At 41.7% G+C, this 21,842-nt stretch overlaps 1 protein-coding gene across 22 annotated transcripts in view; it reads right to left on the bottom strand.

The window, feature by feature from the left end:
- The window catches only part of LOC135205744 (zinc finger and BTB domain-containing protein 17-like), a 292,065-nt gene extending 270,758 nt beyond the window's left edge, over positions 1–21,307 (bottom strand). For 7 of the 22 annotated variants that reach the window (XM_064236851.1, XM_064236848.1, XM_064236853.1 and 4 more), the window contains exons 1-2: positions 20,853–21,299; positions 14,379–14,474 (exon numbers count right to left, since the gene is read on the bottom strand). In XM_064236851.1, coding sequence (XP_064092921.1) covers positions 14,379–14,459 — 81 coding nt within the window. In that variant the 5' untranslated portion in view covers positions 14,460–14,474; positions 20,853–21,299. Of the gene's footprint in view, positions 1–14,378; positions 14,475–20,852 lie in introns of all 22 variants that reach the window. The other 15 variants (XR_010312587.1, XM_064236856.1, XM_064236843.1 and 12 more) reach the window with 9 other exon arrangements.
- Positions 21,308–21,842: the final 535 nt, after the last annotated feature.

Below are 21,842 nucleotides of genomic sequence, written 5' to 3'. Positions count from 1 at the left end.
CCCATCTTCTCTTGAGCAATATCCGATTCTAAAAAGGTTGTGTGTGTTTCTCGAAAGGATGAGAGAATTATATTATTTCGTGCTCTGCCGTATTAGACTCCTTTATAATACTGTCACATTGTGGTAAACAGCATTAATCTAGGAAACCTTTGTAAGGATACTAGGAATTCTGTAGTTAACCTCGGTATGCGCATAAGACTTGACCATACCGTAGTCTTAAAGTGAATTCTCTTCTACTACATTCACTTCTCACTAAGCATGTACTCTAATAAGCCATGCTTTCGTAAGCATGAGAGCATCATATAATATAGAGTTCCCGCTGCGTTAGATAGAATCCTTTAATAATGTTAACCGTTACGGTAAACAGCATTGAAAGGTTGTAATATCTTTCTTATTGAAAGCTTCTTAGCAAAAGCAGACAATATTTTATTTATGTTTGCTTAAACTATCCCCACCTCAATCCGAGGCTAAAACCGCGATTGTAGGGGAGAGACACGGTTAGTTATTCCATCCCGCAGGAGAGACATATGTAACCAACCACTCATGACCGACACCTACATGTTACTGCGTTGGTCTCTAAGGCGCGATAGCAGTCTCCGTTAGCCGTCTGGCCTTACTCTTCCAGAGTTGCCAGCTACTCCATTAAATAAGGAATCTATAAAATTATCGAACTTCAGGAAGTTCTTATTAATGCATATTTAAGCGAAACAAGACTTCGATAAATCTAGAAGCTAAGTAGGTGTTGTCTTAACAATCCCTTTAAGCGTAGTCCTTCCTAGGAAATTCCTGGAAGGATACTGATAATTGAGTTGCTCTACAAAGAAGTATCTACGGTATGTGTGATTTGCCGTATCGTATTCTCATACAGCAGATACTCAACTTCCTTCTTTCCCTGCCGAGGCAGATAAAGGAAAAATTTTTACTGTCTTCGTTCTTTTCGTTAATAGAATGATAGAAAGAGATATATATCTCCTTAAGGAAGGAAGTTAATCCAGAGGAACTCTTAAATCTTCGTGATTTCCTCATAAATCGCGGAAGAGACAGAATTCCTGTTCGTCTGTAGGGTTTACGAAGGAAGTAGATATTTCCTATCCGCCATCATACCCAAACGTCGATGAGATTCTTATAAGAAAAACTCCCAAAGCGCTTGCCTCTTCATAACGAGGGAAAGAGCATGAATGAAGGTGTGTGTCCGCATTACTCAAAGAGGAGCCTTGCGACTGACCTCTCTCTCTTAAGAAGATTTGGAATATTCTGGCGCCTGGCTCCTTGCGCCTAGCGCCTGGATAGTTCCGCGCCTGGAATGTTCCGCACGCTAGAAAGGAGATCGCTCCTGGAACGGTTCTCTGTGTGGAAGGTCCCGTGCGACCCTGATAGTTCCGAGCGCCTACTAGACCCCTTTTAGAAAGAGCCTCTTGCCCGGAAACGTTCAATGGAAGGATCGTTCTGATTGCCACTGTACTATAAGGCTCCTTGCTCTAGCCGTCTGTTTTTCTGTTGCAATTTGCGCCAGGCTGGCGCTCGTCTCTTTGAAGGCGCCTTGCGCCAAGAAGAAATTTTCTAGAACGCGGCTCGCGCTCAGTTGCTAGAACGCGGCTCGCGTTTGGGTTGTAGGAACGCGCTGGCGCTAGCTTTTCTGGAACGCGGCTCGCTGCTGGCTGTTGAAAACGTGGGCTCACGCTAGCTTGCTGGAACGCGGCTTCCTAAGTTCCTGGCGGCTCTTGCTCAGTGTTCTCTTAGTTTTTCAGAGAACGCGCTAGATCATCAAACATATACATTCTTCGTCTTTTCGGATGTAAGATGAAGAGACGCACTTTTTAAGGATGCCTTTTCAATGGCTATCCTTGGCAGTCTGGGACGCTCTACAGAACCTGCCGAGGGGACGCCTGACCGGTGGGGATTCCTCTGAACCCCCCTTACGGCTTTCGACATTCCTTCTCCCCTGGGCTTGGGAGCTTGAAAGAGGTCTAGGCCTGGGAGCGAGACAGAGCCGATCAGACGCACCCTCCACTGCAATGGGGGAAACACTAGTAATCACTTCTTACCTTTCAATAGCTCGCATTTTGAGCCACAATCCTTGTCTTCAAATTGCAATTATGAATATGATATTGTAATGATACAATTAAGTTTGTTCATACTTACCTGGCAGATATATATATAGCTGTATTTTTTCCGAATCGACAGAAATTTAAACACTTACGACACGCAGTGGGAGTCAGGTGGTTAGTACCCATTCCCGCCGCTGGGAGGCGGGTATCAGGAATCATTCCCATTTTCTATTCATAATTTTTTATTTCCACTGTCTCCTGAGGGGAGGTGGTGGGTACTTGATTATATTATCTGCCAGGTAAGTATGAACAAACTTGAATTGTATCATTACAATATCATTTTGTTCATGAAACTTACCTGTCCTTACCTTACAGACCTTACAGTTCGTCGGTTGCCCAGGTCCCTCAGTGTGAGGCGCCTCTAATGTCTACCAGAGAGTTGCTAGTACATCTTCCGGTATATTTTTGCATCTACCAATCTTGGATGGTCTGGGATGCAGTTTAGATATTTGTCGAGCTTATTCTTAAACACATCTACGCTCACTCCTGATATATTCCTCAGATGAGCTGGCAACGCATTGAATAGACGCTGCATTATCGATGCTGGTGCGTAGTGGATTAATGTCCTGTGTGCTTTCCTTATTTTTCCTGGTATAGTTTTGGGCACTATTAATCTACCTCTGCTTGCTCTTTCTGATATTTTTAGTTCCATGATATTTTCTGTTATTCCTTCTATCTGTTTCCATGCCTGAATTATCATGTAGCGTTCTCTTCTCCTTTCTAGACTATATAATTTTAAGGATTGTAGTCTTTCCAGTAGTCTAGGTCCTTAACTTCTTCTATTCTAGCTGTAAAGGACCTTTGTACACTCTCTATTTGTGCAATATCCTTTTGATAGTGTGGGTACCATATCATATTGCAATATTCAAGTGGACTACGAACATATGTTTTATAAAGCATAATCATGTGTTCAGCTTTTCTTGTTTTGAAGTGCCGTAACAACATTCCATTTTTGCTTACATTTTGCCAACAGAATAGCTATTTGATCATTGCATAACATGTTCCTATTCATCATCACACCAAGGTCTTTAACTGCTTCCTTATTTGTGATTGTCTCATTATTAGGTCCCCTATATGCATATAGCTTTTCCTTCTCTGTCTCCATAATTTATTGATTCAAATTTATCAGAGTTAAATACCATCCTATTTACCTCTGCCCAATCATATACTTTGTTAAGGTCTCTTTGTAGAGCGTTCCTATCTTCATCACAAGTAATTTCTCTACTTATTCTTGTGTCATCAGCGAAACTACTCACTACCGAATCCTTAACATTACTGTCTATGTCTTCAATCATAATAAACAATATTGCAGCTAGCACCGTACCTTGTGGCACACCGGATATTACCTTGGTTTCATCCGATTTCTCATCGTTTGCAATAACTATCTGTTTTCTGTTGTGTAAAAATTCTTTTAACCATCTTCCTACTTTATCTACGATATTGTGTTTTTCTAATTTTCTTTGCTAATATATTATGGTCTACTTTGTCAAAGGCTTTTGCAAATCTAGATAAACCACATCTGTTTCATTTCCGCTTTTCATATTTTTGAATATGTTCTCACGGTGGACTAACAGTTGGGTTTGTGTACTTTTTCCGGGTACGAAACCGTTGTTGTCCTATATTAAACAAATTATTTTTTATTAGCTGTTTCATAATATTTTTCTTCATTACCCTTTCATACACTTTCATAATATGTATGTTAGACTCACAGGCCTATAATACTTGCCTCTAGTCTTGATCCACTTTTGAAAGTAGGGGTTGATGAATATGCTAATTTGTGAACTCATCATAAATCTGCCTGTATCTACACTTTGTCTTAATAATATTGCAAGTGGCTTTGCGATAGAATGAACTACTTTCTTTAACAAAATAGCAGGGACTCCATCCGGCCCTGCAGCAGCTCCATTTTTAATTTCATTAATTGCCTGCACAATGATCAGCTTCATTAATTTCTATGTCAGCTAAATATTCACTATTTTCTTCCCTTACTTCTATATCATTATCTTCATTATCTATTCTAGGGGTGAATTCTCTCTTATATCGTTCTGCCAGTATGTTGCAAATTTCCTTTTTTTCATTCGTTAATCTCCCTTCAATTCTCAGAGGGCCTATTTCTATTCTTCTTTTATTCATCTTCTCGCATATGAGTATAATAGTTTGGGGTTTTGCTTGATATTTAATAGGGTTTTTTCTTCCAAGTCCCGTTTTTCATTTTCTTTTGATTGTATAATCTTTTGTTCTGCATATTCTATCTTACTTTTTTAGTTTCTATAACTTTCCATGCATTTTTTTCTTTTGCAAGACCTTTTTTCCACTTTCTGATTTTCTGGAACAAGATCCTTCTGTCTCTTGGTATGCATGAATGATGTTTTACTTTTCTTCTTCGGTATATATTTTTCCACTATTTTCTCCAATATTTTATATAATATCTCCGTATTTACCCTTTATGTCATCACTTACGAAAATGTTATCCCAATCTTTGTTTAATTCTTCATTATTTCTGACCATTTTTATATTTTTTACTGTAGAAGTTGTATTTTCCATATCCTTCCCACTTTTTTCATTTCTTGCTTATCTCTATTTTCACTTGCTTTGGAATGAACTGTTAATTCTATGACATTATGGTCTGAAATACTCGCATTATAAACTATTATTTCTTTAACATAATTCATCTCGTTCACAAATACTAGGTCTAAAGTATTTTCCTTTCTTGTTGGCAGGTGATTTATTTGTTGAATGTTGTATTCTAGTAGCATATCTAATAGCTTTTCAAATTGCCTCTTATCTTCTGCACTACTATTACTCTCTTTTTTATATGTATAAGTACAACCACAATCTCCTATTCGTTCTTTCCATTCTCAAAAGGAAAGTTGAAGTCACCAGATAGGAGAATAGTCCAGTCCTTGTGATTTCTACATATAGCATCCAATTTTTCAATTATTAAGTCAAACTCTTTAGTATAGGAGGTCTATATATTACTATGTTCATCAATTTTTCAGATTCAAATTCTACCGCTATTAGTTCACATTCTGAGTTACTATATTTCTCATATATTTTTCCTTGTTTTTTGTCTTTCCCATATATTGCGGTTCCCCCCTTGATTCCTATTTTTTCTATCTGATCTATAAGTTTGGAACCCTTTTATTTGATCATCATTCCCAGTCTCTTGGGAATACCAGGTTTCACTTATATTCATTATATCTATTTTCTTTTCATTTTGGGTTAGTTCTTCTAAGTACTCTATTTTTCTTTTTGAGTTACTCGTAACTAAACCCTGCGCATTCATCACTATGATGGTTTGCGTGTTTTCTCCTTCATTTAATACTAGTAGTATAGGATTTTCCCATGTCTCTTTCCTGTTCTGGTATGTTGTTCTTTTTTTCATTTCCAGAAATTCTGACATTAAAAAATCCAACTTTTCCATAATATTTGATCTTCCTTCATCATAATTATTCATTTTGTGTCTGAATCTGCAATTTTCCTCCGTCTGCAATATCCTCTTGCATAATAAATACAGTTATTATCTCTTGAGTAGAATTTCGGAGCTGATGCTTTGAAATTTTTTGCTGACACCTCTGCATATCTCATTGGTGGTTTGCTTTTCTCTTTTACCTGATATTCTTGATTTCTCTCTTTATTTGTTCTTTCTTATTTTGGATTTATACTTGGTTGGTTATTTATTTGATTATGATTCATGGCTACAGGGTGCATATATTTGCATTTTTTGTCGAACTTACATCCTTTTCCTTCTTTTAGGTTTTTACATATTTTTGGATGCAGATCTCTGCAATCATCCCCATATCCATCTAAGTATGCACATTTACCATATATTTCATAGTTTTGACATATCTTAGGATGTTTGTAGTAACATCTTTCTCCAAATCTGCAATTCCCTCTTTTCAAAAGGTTGCAGATTTTGTCTTTCTTGTCTATTTTTTCCTCTTTCCCATCATTGTGTAGATCTGGGTAGAGCCTCTTCGGGATTTGCTTTTCTGTTGTCATATCGTAATTTATTTCTTCGTAGGTATGCTGCTTTATTGCCTCATATGTAGTATCAATGAGTATCTCTGCATCCATACTTTTATCTTGTTCTTTGTTTTCCTTATTTTTTTTCTGTCATTTCATTTTTGTTTACTTCTCTTCCGTTTTCCTCTTCTTCTTCTTCTTCTTCTTCTTCTTCCTCTTCCTCTTCTTCTTCATCCTCAACTATTTGTACATTCAATCTTGATTTAATAACATTGTCTATCCATGATAGACATGTTGAACAAAAATTCTTGTATCTTTTCTCAAATCTTGTATTACCTCAGCACACTGTGGATGGGTCGGAATGTTGCATGCAGCACATTTTCTGATTAGGTTTTGTGGATTGACTATGCTATACCCAAAACCTTACACAGTTTGCATGCTTTTGGCATTCTTTTTCCTAATGCATCAATTAGGATATTCACAAGATTCACCTATTCATTTTCTTTGTCGGAATATGTTGGTTTATGTATATTTTCTTTATGAGTCTCTTGACCACTTGGATTTTATTTGGAACTTCTTCAATTATTTTAAAGATGTGTTTCATTAGATTTGTTCCAGTTTGAAGGATTATATCCTTCTAATATATCTATGAATGCTTTTTTGTATCTTTTTGGTTAGGACTGTTGCTGATTCATAGATGAGAAATGCCAGTTCCCTTCCTGCTACCTCGACATATATATAGCTGAATCCCACCTTTGGTGGTGGGAGTAGACAGAATAGAATAGTTTTAGGAAACATATATATGCAGATAATTGATATCTTGATTTTCCTTACCTGTTTTAGCATAGCCTGACTTCGTGGTTACTGCCTTAGCGTAAGTCTGCTTGTGCTATCTAGAGTTGCCAGCGATGGTAGAGACCTATATAGCTGGTGCACTCCAGATGATCTGTCAACAGGGGCGAGACCACGACGTGACTAGACATTGACATACAAATGAGGGCAACGAAGTAAAAACCAAACCACCTGGCATAGCCTACCAAAGTATCCCACATAGACTAAGCTAATGGAAGGGAGATCCGCCGCAGGCGGTCAACCCCACAACCATAACACAAGTTCAAAAACTCCCCTAAACCATTAAAGGATAGGATGAGCGCTACCTCCTGCCCCCAAAACAGTGTCTGCAGCGACGTATGGTCCGAGCGAGTAACAATTTTCGTATGTTGCTTTCACCTCCCGCAGGTAGTGTGAAGCGAACACCGAATTGCTTCGCCAATAAGTGGCGCCCAAAATATCTTTGATTGCCATATTTTTGTGAAAAGCCACCGAAGTAGCAATAGCCCTCAACTCGTGGGCTTTCACTTTCAGAAGCTCCATGTCACTTTCACTACACTTTTCATGGGCTTTCCTTAACCGTACTTCTTAAGAAGAACGCCAGTGCATTCTTCGACATCGGAAGATCTGGTTTTTTCACAGAGCACCACAAGTTCTCCGAAGAACCTCTGCATGCTCTGGTTCTCTGCAAATAAAACTTGAGAGCCCTGACAGGACACAGGACTCTCTCAGCTTCAGGTCCCACTAGCTCCGACAACCCCTTGATCTCGAACGTCCTCGGCCAAGGGTTGGAAGGGTTCTCGTTCTTTGCTAAGAAGTAGGACTTAAGGAACAAACTGCACTATGATCCTTGAACCCAATATGCTTGCTTATGACTTGAATTTCGCTAACCCTCTTCGCCGTCGCCAGAGCGGTTAGGAAAATGGTCTTCTTAGTAAGATTCCTAAGCGAGGCTAAATGGAGCGGTTCAAATTGACTCGACATGAGAAACTTCAGTACCACGTCTAAGTTTCCCACGATGGTACTTTAGGTTGGAGAACTTTCACAGTCTCAAATGATCTAATGAGATCATGAATGTCTCTATCATTCGCTAAAGTCGAGTCCTCTATGTCTGAAGACCACAGAAAGCACGCTTCTGTAGCCTTTAATCGTGGGAACGGCTAGTTTCGCTTCTTTCCTAAGGTGAAGAAGGAAATCTGCTATCTGGCTCACAGAGGTTGAGGTGGAGGAAATGCCCTTCCTTCTGCACCAACTTCTAAAGACAGCCCAATTTGATTGGTAAACTGCGATTGAGGAGGGCCTCCTTGCAGTGGCAATCGCCGTTGCCACAGGTCTTGAAAAACCCCTCGCTCTGGCCAACTTCTTGATAGTCTGAACGCAGTCAGACTCAGAGCGGGGAGGTTTTTGTGGTACCGTTTCTCGAAGTGGGGCTGTCTGAGTAGATCTTTCCTTTAGGGACAGAGTCCTCGGAAAGTCTACTAGGAAGGACATCACCTCCGTGAACCAGTCGGCCGCTGGCCAGAAGGGGGCGATGATGGTCATTCTCGCTCCTTCTGATGCAGCGAACTTCCTCATTACCTCCCCGAGGATTTTGTATGGGGGAAAAGCGTAAATGTCTAGTCCCGACCAATTCCACAGTAGGGCGTCTACTGCCACTGCTCCCGGGTCCAGAACTGGGGAGCAATACAGCGGAAGTCTCTTCGTTCGGGAAGTTGCGAAAACGTCCACATGAGGACGTCCCCACAGCTTCCATAGCGCCTGGCATACTTCCTGATGAAGGGTCCATTCCGTCGGCAGAAGCTGTCCTTGCCGACTGAGAAGATCCGCTCGCACGTTTCCACGCCTGACACAAACCTTGTCAGAATCGTGACAAGTTTTGCGACTTTCGCCCAAATCAGGATATTCCTCGCGATGACGAACAGAGAATGAGAGTGAGTTCCCCCCTGTTTCCTGAGGTATGCCAAGGCTGTGGTGTTTGTCCGAGTTTATCTGAACACTTTGCGGAGACTTCCTCCTCGAAGAACCTTAGAGCAAGGTAAACCGCTGAGAGTTCTTTTAGATTGATGTGCCAGGACACCTGTTCCCCTCTCCAGGTGCCTGACACTTCTCTCCCTCCCAGTGTTGCTCCCCAACCCGTGGAGGACGCGTCGGAGAACAACACTAGGTCGGGTTCCGAAGCTTGAGCGAAAGTCCTTCCGCAAGCTTCTTTGGATCCAACCACCATTTGAGGTGCTTTTTCACTTCTTCCGTCAAAAACAAGACCTCTTCTAGATCCTGTTTTGCGTGACCAATTGCTTGAGAGGAAGAACTGAAGTGGTCGGAGGTGCAACCTTCCCAGAGAAACAAACTTCTCCAGTGAGGAAATGGTCCCCAGCAGACTCATCCATTCCCTCACCGAGCATGTTTCCTTCCCTAGAAAGGCCGACACTTTGTCCAGGCATTGAAGTTGTCGCCCCTGGGACGGAAAAAGCCGAAAAGCCACTGAGTCCATCTGAATCCCCAGATAGACTAAGGATTGAGAAGGAGTCAGATGCGACTTCTCGAGATTCACCAGAAGTCCCAGGGACTTCGCTAACGACAGAGTCGTGTGAAGGTCCTTCCAGACACCCTGTCTTGCGATGAGGCTCGAATAAGCAGTCGTCTAGGTAGAGAGAGATCCTTATTTCCGCAAGATGGAGCCACCTCGCAACGTTCTTCATAAGAACGGTGAACACCATCGGCGCCGTGCTGAGACCGAAGCAGAGTGCCCTGAATTGAAAATCTTCCCTTTCAGGACAAACGCAGGTATTTCCTTGATCGTGGGGATGGATGGGGACGTGAAAGTATGCGTCCTGAAGGTCTAACGAGACCATCCAATCCCCCGGTCTTAAAGCTGCAAGCACGGATTGAGGTGTCTCCACTTGAACTTCTGCTTGGTAACGAAGCGATTTAGACTGCTGACATCCAGAACGGGGCGCCACCCCCCTGACTTGCTTCGGCACTAGGAACAGACGGTTGTAAAACCCCGGAGAACTCCGGTCGAAGACCTGTTCCACTGCCTGCTTCTCGATCATTTGATCTAGTAGATCGTGAAGCACTTTCTGCTTTTCTCCCTGATATGACGGAGACAAATCCTTTGGTGTCGAAGACAGCGGGGGTAACATCAGGAAAGGAATTCTGTACCCCTTCTTGACGATGTCCAGAGACCAAGCGTCGGCACCTCTCTCTTCCCAAGCTTTCGCGAAACGTAGAAGTCTGGCTCCTACCGGTGTCTGAAGGACTTCCCTCTCACTTCTTGCTCTTGGAAGGAGCGGGAGTCTTGCCTCTGAAAGAGCCTCTTCCTCGAGGGGCTGGCTTCGAGGAAGAAGCGGATCGAAAGGGCTTCGATTTCTTCAAAGCAGAGGACCCAGAAGACGAAGAAGTAGTAGGCTTCCTAGAAGACTGTGCCAGAAGGTCTTGAGTTGCTTTCTCCTGGAGACTGGCAGCTATGTCCTTTACCATAGACTGGGGGAAGAGATGTTCTGAGAAAGGAGCGAAAAGAAGATCCGCTTTTTGCGCTGGTGAGACCGACACCCAAGGACTTCTTTGCAGTAAATTGCCCAAACAAAAAAGTGCTCTTTTCTTAAGCAGTCCCGTGCTGAAATGAGCAACCAATTCCTCAGAACCATCCCTGACGGCCTTGTCCATGCAAGACAATACACTGGACAGCTCCCCCAGACTGATGGAATCAGAACTCCTGGACCTGGCATCCAATACTCCAGGCACCAGTCAAGAAAATTAAAGACCTCTAGTGTCCTGAAGAGGCCTTTAAGGTGAAAGTCTAACTCGCTATGTGTCCACGAGACCTTCGAGGAAGACAAAAAAGATCTTCTGGTGGCGTCTACAATACTACCAAAGTCTCCTTGAGCTGAGGCTGGAAGCTTAACTCCGACGTTTTCTCCCGTCTCATACCACATACCAGCTTTGCCACCGAGTCTTGAAGGTGGTAAAGCGAAAGAAGTCTTGCCTGAAGCTTTCCTCTTTTCCATCCAATCATGGACCTTTCTAAAAGCTTGCTTCGTAGAAAGCGACTTCTTCATTCTCACAAAGCCCGAGATCTTAGCAGCTTTGGAAGACGAAAACTGAGAGGGAGGAGTACGTGGAGCTTCAGGTTGGAAAGTGTCTGCAAAGACTGACTGTAGTAAACGAGTCAAAACCTTGTAGTCCGTCGAAAATGGAGCCAACTGCTGTTCTTCGTCCACTTCGACGAAAGCGTCACTAATTTCCTCTTCAGACACTGGAGAAGTCGGAGGAAGTAAAGAAGAGTCCCGAGCTTTCTCAAAAGAGAAAGAACGGCGAACAGGAAGAGTTCCCGCCTCCGCTTGTGCTTGCGGAAGTGGAAAACTGACGTCCGTAGGCGCGCGTTTGGCGTCCGAAGCCAATCTACTGGCGCCGACAGAAGCGCGCTCAAACGCCGCAGGTGTACACCTGGCGTCCACTTGTGCGCGCTGAGCGTCCACTGGTGCGCGCCGAGCGTCCACTGATGCGCGCCGAGCGTCCACTAAAACTCGCTGAGCGTCCACTGGCGCTCGCGAAACTTGCACCGAGTCACGTTCGGCGTCCACTAAAGCGCGTTTGACTTTCACAGAAGCGCGCTCGGCATCTAAAGAAACTCGCTTCTTATCCACAAGTTCCGTAGCATCGGAAACAACCGCTTCACGAGAGCGAGAAACGAATTTCTCGCCTCCTCTAGAAAGTTGCTGGGGAGCAGAACGAACTCTAGAGGGAGACTCAAACGGAGAGAGAGACGAGCGAGGAGAGAGACGGGAGAGGGAGAACGCCTCGACCTCTTCACAGGAAGATTGTCATCCTTCTTACGGCGACGTGGAACAGTCTCTCTCGAAGGAAAAACATCTCGAAGTTGCTGCTGAAGAGACTGGAGAATCTTGCTTGTAGGTGAAGCCTCCTTTTCTGGGGAGGGGCTGATCCTGTGAGCAGGAGAGTGGCGAGGGGACGCCTTCTTGCTACTCCCAGGAACCGCCACTTCACGCACCTTAGAGCGACTGCGGCGCTCGAAGAAACATCTAGGGAAGACTCCGCCTCCGAATAATCCTTACGCTTCTTCTGCGGAGGAAAAGCAGCAAACGCACTATCAGGCGACGAGCAAAGTTCTGGAGAACAACTTGGACGTGAAGCGTCCCGAACGCGAGCCTCCTTTTCAGCGGACGTGATGCGGTATGAGAGCTCCACCCCCCCTTGCGCTGGGAGGAAGCTTCAGAAGAAGAAAAGCACTCCTTGAGAAGACGTGCACGCGCACGCTCCTTGGCAGTCTGGGTAGGTTCGTCAGAAGCTGCCGAAGGCACGCCAGATCGGTGGGGGTTCCTCGTAACCCTCCTTCGACTTTCGACATGCTCTCTCCCCGTAATCTGGGAGTCAAGCAGAGGTCTAGGTCTAGAGGCGGAATGAGGCCGATCTGACGCACCCTCCACTACACAAGGGGCACTTTCACACTGCACTTCTCTTCACTTTTGCTCTCCAGAGCTAACACTTTTGATTCTAAGTTACGAATCGATTCAAGAATAGCGATAATGTATTACCTTCTACCGACACTGTCTCAGGGGCCGGAGGCAACACTACAGGGGTAGGAGCATAATCTACAGAAGGAGGGTTATTAGCAGGAGAATAATTTAAATCTTGCCTACCTGAAACACTCCTGGAGGAAGACCTCCTTAACCTATCTCGCTCAAGATTCTTAAGATAGGTTTCATACGCCTTCCATTCCGACTCCGTTAGTCTTTCACACTCCTTACAACGACTTTCAAACGTTCATTCATTCCCCCTGCAAACTTTACAAAAAACAGAATGTGGGTCTACTGAAGCTTTCAGTAGCCTACCTCTACATTCAGACATGGAACAAAATCTAGCGCTAGCAGAACTAGACCCTGACATCTTGATCAAAGAAAAATCAATACCAAATTCAAATCAAACCAAAGTCAACGTGTGCCAAGCCACCGATCCAATTCAGATACCAAAGAAAAACCAAAAGGGATACTCAAGTAGCTAGTAAGTTTCCAAAATCTGGACGGAGGTGCTGCAAACAGGTGTTTCCAGCACCGGCGACAGAAAAATTATGAATAGAAAATGGGAATGATTCCTGATACCCGCCTCCCAGCGGCGGGAATGGGTACTAACCACCTGACTCCCACTGCGTGTGTCGTAAGTGTTTAAATTTCTGTCGATTCGGAAAATACAGCTATATATATATCTGACAGGTAAGTTTCATGAACAAATTGAAGTTTCTGCGAAGTAAGAAGGTGATGAGGATGCAACACTACTAGTACTGTTAATACTCTAATTGCTCGTTAGTACGAGTTTCTAAAAAACTTTTAAAAGAAACGTATCTAGTTACATGCTTTACTGACTCCCTAAAGTAGGAAGTCAGTATATTCCTCAATCAATTCTAACACTTATTACACATATTAATGAATAAATATTATTTCCCTTTCTTGCAAACTATGTGAGTGTCTACCGAAAATTTCGGTAGTTACACGTCATATATTCTTCGAAATTTTCGAAGCCAAATTCATTAAAAAGTTAATAAAAGCGAATGCCGAACCAAAGACCCAGTACTTCCCTGCAAAAGACAGCCCAGAAGATCGATGGCGATGAAAAACGAAAATCAAGTCAGGAGGTAGCAACAACATATGTTGACACTACCGCGACAGAGAAAATCTGGTTCTAGAACGGGAACGGTTCCTATTCCTGCCACCCAGCGGCAGGGGGGTAGATCACCTGACCTACCTGCAGCGTGTGCCGCGAAATTCGAATTTCTGTCGGACGTCAGAGACATAAGCTAAGTATATATCTGCCGGGGAAGTTGCATGTACAAAAATACTACACTACCAAGAAAAAGAAATGTACTGATAGCAACAGATAAACATTACACTGGAATATGCAAGACACAATCTTCTATAAACAGAAAATTAAATATAAAGTTAAAAGTGGCAATAAAACTTCAAACAAGAAAGGCATGGAAATAGTAAGCATCTTTATGATGGCACCAAGTCATCAATAAACATGGAAAACTAATTACAGTACAAGGTAAGTTCAAAGCACTTACAAATGTAGAAAAACAAGAATTGAAGATGAGTAAATGAAAGGGGTGGTAAAAACTTGAGCAAAATATGGGAACAAAGAGCTACATGTAGACAACATTAAAGTTCATAATAAATGAACAGGGCAAGTAGGCTTTCCAGGGTAGCACTAACATAGCTTAACATAGAACTTAAGTGGCTTCTACAATTATGTGCCTTTGCTTCTTAGGAGAAAGAAAAAAATATGATAAGCTTTAAGGGGTTATACTAACCCACATCATAGAAAGTACATGAAACCCATCAAGTGTCGATAGTTAAAGCTTTACATGTATATACAGTACGCTGTATTGCATTTCTAATATAGTAGTTTGTGGATTTCATTTAACTTTAAACCATAATACTATTTCAGTAACGGCCATACCTTTGCTCTCAAAGAAGAAATTGTCTTGCAAAATGTAGAGCTGTGGTTGTTCCATGTTAATGCAAGTAAACCTTCTGCCATCTTGGACCTCAATACCTGTAAAATATCATATTTAAACCTTCGGGAAAGCTACAAAGAGTTACACTTATAACCCCATGCATACAAAATACAGAAATCTAAATATGGTATATGTAGTGCAATGCTATAAATAAGAAAAATGACTAAATTCAATAAACATGAGAACTTGATAAGTGCTGAGTTACTATGTCAATGAAAATATGACAAATTTTAAAATAATTTGTATTTTTCATAGCTAACAAACCCTTGGTCTTAACAACAGGATTATTTCCCCGCACAAGCTGGTAACTGGTCGGTACAATCAGAGATTGAAAAGCAAGGAATCTGTGACCTCTGGCAACCCTGATCATCCGGTGTGTCATGAGGCTGAGAGCTACACATCAATTTCAGAGATGGCGGAATGGGCCAATTAGTAAAGCAAGTATGATATAGGGCCAATTAGTAATGCAAGTATGATATACTGTGCAGAGTTCAGGCAGTCATCTGCAACAAAATCCCCACTGCTTTCATACTTAAGTTTACTATGCATTACATTCAGAAATCTTTTTTGAGTCTCACCGCTCACCGTGCTGCAAACAATCTACAATATAGCCGAGAGATTTACTATCTCTTTTAGTCATGGTGGCTTCTGTTTCCTAACATCAGCAGTTATCACTCTGATAGGTAGTTTTGTTTATAAATTTTTCATAAAGTTTATTTTAACTAACATTTCACATTCACAATTGATCCGATCCCTTTTTCCTGCTGAGTGACCAGAATTGCTGAACAGCAGCTCCAATAGAGAATATAATGAATGTGCCTCGCTGTTAAACTCGTCAGTTCCAGAGGTCCTTTATTTCTCAAAGCGCTGAACTGTGGAACAGTATGAGGATGTTGTGCCATTGTAACCTCAAAAGTTCAAGCGAAGATAGACAGATGTTTGTTTATTCTTCTGCATACAAAGTTTATACAAGAGCCGTCAATAGAGGTGCCAGACCAGTTAAGCAATGCATTACTAACCTAAGGCAATTCCTCTTCCATTTATAATTCACCGACATTTTTATCTATCAATTTATCAATGTTGATTTAATTTTTCTTTTCTAATAACTGATCTCTTCTTTGTTATTTCCTGTTACCTACTGTAACACCATATTTTTTGGAAGCCTTGAACTTCAAGTCAATAACCCCTGTGGGCTTCTTCATATGGATATGGGTCCTCATCTGAGTAACAAAAATGCTCGGTTGATCATTCAGCATATCACGCTAACGATGAAAAAAGGCAGAGATGTCCAATTGTCCAAAGGGCTGCCAGAGGTCATCCTCCCAAGCTGCCTAAGGGTCTGGAAAAGAAAGACAATACATACTAGAACTTCCAGTTTTACCTGTGGTAAATAGGTTGATCAAAGTTTGAAAAGCCATTTCCTAGTCAAGAATGTATGTAGCAAACACCTCAACTAGCAGCCTCTTGGCAGTTGAGCTGGTATACCAAAACATTCCTGTTAAATGGAAGACCCCAGGCTATGAAACCCATGACGTCATAACGATGTCACACCTCTCAGCCAATAATGAGTAACTGGAACTGCTTTTGTTTCCGTAAGAAAATAAGTTAGAGGGCTCATTAAAAGTAAACATTACCGTAGAGGAAACACCTCTCCCGACTTAGGAAAAATTTGAGGTAAAAACTTATCAAGCTCATTTAATTCCACCCCGTTCAATCTCTCATATAATGACTATGCTTTTTATATTGCTTTTCACATGCTCTTTCCATGTAGGTGATTATTTATTTTAATATCCAGTGCGGACTGCTTCTGAAGAATTACCCTTTCCTCTTTTAACGACTTTCTGGTCATTGCAAATTCGGCCCCATGATTTCTTATGGTGCGAAAACATACAAGAGGCCCAGGGACCGAAAACGATTGCGTCACACTACGGCGATAATCCGGCAGTAAAACATCTTCATATATCCAAAAAGTAAATAATAGATATATATGCGCAATACGATTATAAAAATTACATGAATAGCTGATAACAATCTGCATGCATAACTGGTAAACTTTTCTGCAAGAAAGTTGAGTATAGCAATTATTTACAATAGGTACGAAAGTCAAGATGTCATGACGTCACAATACAGGACTTAAAAGAACGTTCGGGTTGTTTACACATTACCGGGCCAGTTTCCCGGGCCACACGGCACCCAAAACCATCCGCCACGGTAAGTAGCCTTACTGTAACCCCTGTGGTTAGTGCGCGCAGCGCAACATTACCTCTTGCCAAAACATGCTGTGCCTGCCAAGAATCTTTAAATATGCGAATAAGGCGCGAAGCGCCGTTCTGCCACGGCCTTACTGACAGCACACATAAAACGATCGTCGCGGATATGTAGTAGTAGCTCACTACTTTGTTTGTTGATGTTTTGGTATCGCTGCCAAATTGGTTTTGGTGTTCTTTCGCCGATTTCGGTCGGCGGTCGAATTGGCCCGCCAATCTGTAAGTGCTCCGAACGTTCTAATTCTGGAAAATAATTACTTGAATTTGAGTCAGAATCGAGTTACTTTTTCAATAACGAATATTTTCAAATTAGGGTAAAACATCAAAGCAGGCCACGCAGGCCAGCTACCATCAGTGCAAGCCACCCTCCGAAAAAGTACATTATAACGCGTCCTGACACCCGAGATGGGCATCAGTCGCGACTTGTTGTTGGTGAGAAACGGAGCTAAAGACCTCTACTCTCCTTTCGAAGTAAGTATTTTCCCCAAAGTTAGAAATTAAGGCCAAATTTTAAGATTTAAACAGATTTAAACAGAGGGTACTGAAAATGGCGCCCACGGCAGTGGAAATCTCACCAAAACGCTTTAGAAATTTTTACTTACAACTAAAAATGTTTCGAAGATTGACGCCATCTCGATGTTTACGGAGTAGCTTGTGTCAATAAACTAACCATTTCCTGTGATAAATCCGCACACCACTTGTACCCACAGACGCTGGAGCACTTTTATCACAACAATCGAAACACGATTTCTCATCAACAACAAGCCAGGCGTAAACAGCTGTTGGGGTAGAAGATGACGAGAAGCGTTCTCTTGGCTAATTTTTAAAGAAGTAGTAAAACATCAATATTTTACATATTTATGATGATTAATTTGAAAATATTCGTTATTGAAAAAGTAACTCGCCTCTGACTCAAATTTAAGTAATTATTTTTCTGAATTAGAACGTTCTTTCAAGTTCTGTATTATGACGTCACGACATCTTGACTTTCGTACCTATTGTAAATAATTGCTATACTCAACTGTCATTGCAGAACAGTTTACCAGTTATTCGTGCAGATTGTTATCAGCTATACATGTAATTGTTATAATCGTAATGCGCATATATATCTTTATTATTTACTTTTTGGATATATGAAGATGTTTTACTGCTGGATTATCGCCGTAGTGTGACGCAATCGTTTTCGGTCCATGGGCCTCTGTCTGTTTTCGCACCATAAGAAATTATGGGGCCGAATTTGCAATGACCAGAAAGTCGTTAAAAGAGGAAAGTTAGCATTGAGGGGCATATGTTTTGACTGAGAAAAATACAAATTTATTCAATACTAGCTAGTTGTAAAAAATACTTGGTTATAAAAACTTGATTGACAACTAAGCAGCATGTCTACTATGGGTTTCAGAGACAGTGCAAGCACGTTTTGGGCAATACCTATTTCTGTAACGAACACTCGTAACAGAGCGAGATTTTTCTTTAGTGCATTACCCCCAGTGCCGTAATTTATAAGGGTATCGTGAATCACTAATCGTAAAGAATAACTACACTTGTCCTTGTACTAATAGACCAAAACTCCATTATCCAGAAATGGATAGGAACACACCAGTAAACAGCTCCACCTACCCTCTCCCCCCACCTCCACCGCCACCCCTGTCCTTCTTCCTTCCTTCACCTTCCCTTCTCTCTCTCTGAAAGTTGTTGCAGTTTAAACTTATTTTCTATGATTTTTCCATCTATCTATCTAATAATAGTAGTTTACATTGGTGGATATATCTAACGATTCACTCGGTTGTTACCTGCCCATTGACCGATATATTTATACACTGATCCACTCAACTCTCTCTCTCTCTCTCTCTCTCTCTCTGTTTCTTTTATCGTAATTCGAAAAATGAACAAGAAAATATATTTCATACTTGTATAGCATTAATTAAATACTTTCAAGTTTTTAATTCAGTCGTAATGATGAATGTAGGTGCATCTACTAGTGCTCGCAAAATAGTTAAGCAGGACATAGGTATGTAAAATTTAAAAAATGAGAGAGAGAGAGAGAAGAGGAGAGCGCACAGAGGAGAGGAGAGAGAGAGAGAGAGAGATAGAGAGAGAGAGAGAGAGAGAGGACGGAATAGGAAGGGACATTAAAATACCTGGAAATGAAAATCCCTATAATCCAATAATTATAGCCTCAGGGTTTGTCTCGAAAACCATTCAAAGGTCTGTCACACAAGTGTAAAGTTGTTTTGAAAATTTGGCAGACATGTCTCCTCATAGCAATTTTATCATTATTGCATTACTATGACAACTAGAATTCATGGAAACAGTTTATAATAATGGAACGGCGTATGTGTGAAGCCTCCACTAATGTGGCAACGATGATTTTGCCATTCTTAGCATGCAAACATTAAAGCATGCAAACATTAAAGGTTACATTTATTTCTGGCATACGATTATTTAAGAAATTCAAAATACTAATAAAGACTGAAATCAATGAAAAGTGCTAGCAAAAACAAAAAAGCAAAAAAAAAAACGTAGTCGTTCCTCTATGCACTTTTCCGTATTCGTTCCTCTATGGTTTTCGGCAGCCAGATGTACGAAAACGTTAGAAACATTTGATTTTATCTACATTAGAAATATGTAATTTTTTCGGGGTAATTTGGTTGCAAAAAAGGGATAATATACATGAATTAAATCAAAATTTTTAAATAACAATGTAAATTTAAACTAAATAACGAGTAAAGTAAACAGTTTAGGGGGAACTTTGCAGTTTCGTCGTCTGTCGTCGTCTGTCGTCGTCTGCTGTTTGTAATTGTGTTTATGGCGCGCGCGCTTAGAAACCAGGAACAGCAACGGGTTTAAAGTGCAATGTGGAGTGAACTGAGACCAAAATGTGTATAATAACAATCAAATAAGCACTGTGGAGTTTCAGTTGTGATGGCAGTAAGGATAAAAACCGCCGATTACAAGGTAAGAATGAATTCAGTTCCAACCATAACCCCGGGAATAACAAGTTTCATACTTTCACTAATATAGGCAACAAAATGTTGTTTTATTGTGCTGATTACAACTGCAATCTTGAGTAAGATCAATAAACGTTACATACATACGCTAACATTGTTCAAATGAGTGCTGGGAAGGCTGGGGAAAGATGGTGTCCGTCACTGATGAGAACCGTCCATGAAAAACGTAGCCGCCATATTGGATTTCAAAACTGCCTTGAAAACATATTTTACGAAGAGCTCACATGCTTATTTTAGTTCGTATGGGGCTTTCATATATCACAATATGTTGACGAAACTTCAGTCTTTTAAATGGTATGCTTAGAGTTGCAATTGTATTCATGTTTCACCGATTAAATATCGAGTGAATAAGACCCGTCCACCGTGATGAGGGTTGGCCTGAACTGATGTTTCCCCCTAATCATCATAAATATGTAAAATATTGATGTTTCACTATTTATTTAAAAAATTATCTAAGTGCACGCTTCATCGTCGTCTTCTACCAAAACAGTTGTTTACTTAAAAACGTCCTGGTAAGGGACTGTGTTCCGATTGTTGTGATGAAAGTGCCCCAGCGTCAGTGGGTACAAGTGGTGTGCGGATTTATCACAGGAAATGGGAAGTTTGTTGACACAAGATGGCGTCAATCTTCTAAAATATTGAAATATTGAAGCGCAAGTAAAAATTTCGAAAGCTTTTTGGTGAGATTTCCACTGCCGTAGCCACCCTTTTCACTACCCTCTGTTTAAATCCTAAAATTTGGCCTTAATTTCTAACTTTGGAGAAAATACTTACTTCAATAGGAGAGTAGAGGTCTTTAGCTCCGTTTCTCACCAACAACAAGTCGCGACTGATGCCCATCTCCAGTGTCAGGACGCGTTATAATGTACTTTTTCGTAGGGTGGCATGCATTGATAGTCGTTGGCCTGCTGCAGGCCATGCAGTGTTTTACCCTAAAATAAAACCTACGCTACGCTGCAAGTTTTTAAATACTAAGTAGGACTGATTCACTGCCCTGTCACCTATATAGGCGACGGGTATGACTTCCGCCCAGGTCAAGGGTCACGGGTCACGTAGGCCTACAGTAGTAGTGCGTCTACTACCTAGACCTACGTTCCAGGGTAGACTTTTAAAAAACGTCGGCAGCCATCGGCCCACTTACATTCGGCTTTCCAACTCCTCACTGGCGTCCCCCGAAAGTATCAGAGGAAAATCAATCTCTGCCGCCGAAGAACAACTCGCTCACTGTCACGTCAGAGGAACGCGAAGAACACTTGGCCATTTTGACCCCCCATCCGAAAATGCCTGCTGCCAGGCGCCAGATCAATCCCCCTTCTTCCTCTTCGCGAGTCACAGTCAAGTCGCACTCTTATGTAAGTCCACCCACAATTCCGCCTCTTTCTCACATCACAATGAACGATCCACAATTCACTCGCTAATACTCGACAGTCGCCTCGTTAGACGAGCAAATGGCCGGCGATCATCAAGCACTTGGGTCAATGTATAACGGCTGAATACAGTAAACAATACTGGTTCGGTGTCGCGTCGCCAGGTGGCACTCGTGTCACGGGGGTGGGCGGGGCGCCCGACCGCCCCCGCCCCCGCCCGACGGGCGACGAGTCGACTCTTGATATCACAATGGTGGCCGCCCAAAGCCGAGAGAGATGTTAATTAAAAAGGTCGCTTTGTTACGATAACGGCCGCTCCGAATCCGTGAAATGTGGGTGATGAAATGCTAATTCATGTTTAGAGTTTTAACATCATTTTCATCCGTTGAATGTCATTTGGGTGTGCAATTACCCGGTAATTTTAGAGCGACTTTCATGCTATGAGTTTTACTTTCATACATGGTCCATACTTGCCTTCCTAGATAGTTCTTTACAGGCTGCTTAATCTTTGTCGTATAGATAGTCCGACCGCCACCCTCCATGAAAAAGAAAAAGAAAGAAAGAAAGGGTTTCAGCGGACGTTATCTCCGACTATTTCTTTAGGGGTCACTATCTTAATAATATTTGCATTTTTTTTTTTTTTTTTTTTTTGTATGGTAATCTCCAACGGCGGATACATACAGGGTTAAAACCAGGCATCTGAGGGAGACCCCTTGGTCGGGTGGGGGGGATTTCGCTACCCAGGAAAGATACAATTTCAGCGT

Source organism: Macrobrachium nipponense, chromosome 24 (genome assembly GCF_015104395.2).
Source record: "Macrobrachium nipponense isolate FS-2020 chromosome 24, ASM1510439v2, whole genome shotgun sequence".
NCBI classification, from domain to species: domain Eukaryota; kingdom Metazoa; phylum Arthropoda; class Malacostraca; order Decapoda; family Palaemonidae; genus Macrobrachium; species Macrobrachium nipponense.
This window is presented reverse-complemented; position numbering and strand designations above follow the sequence as displayed.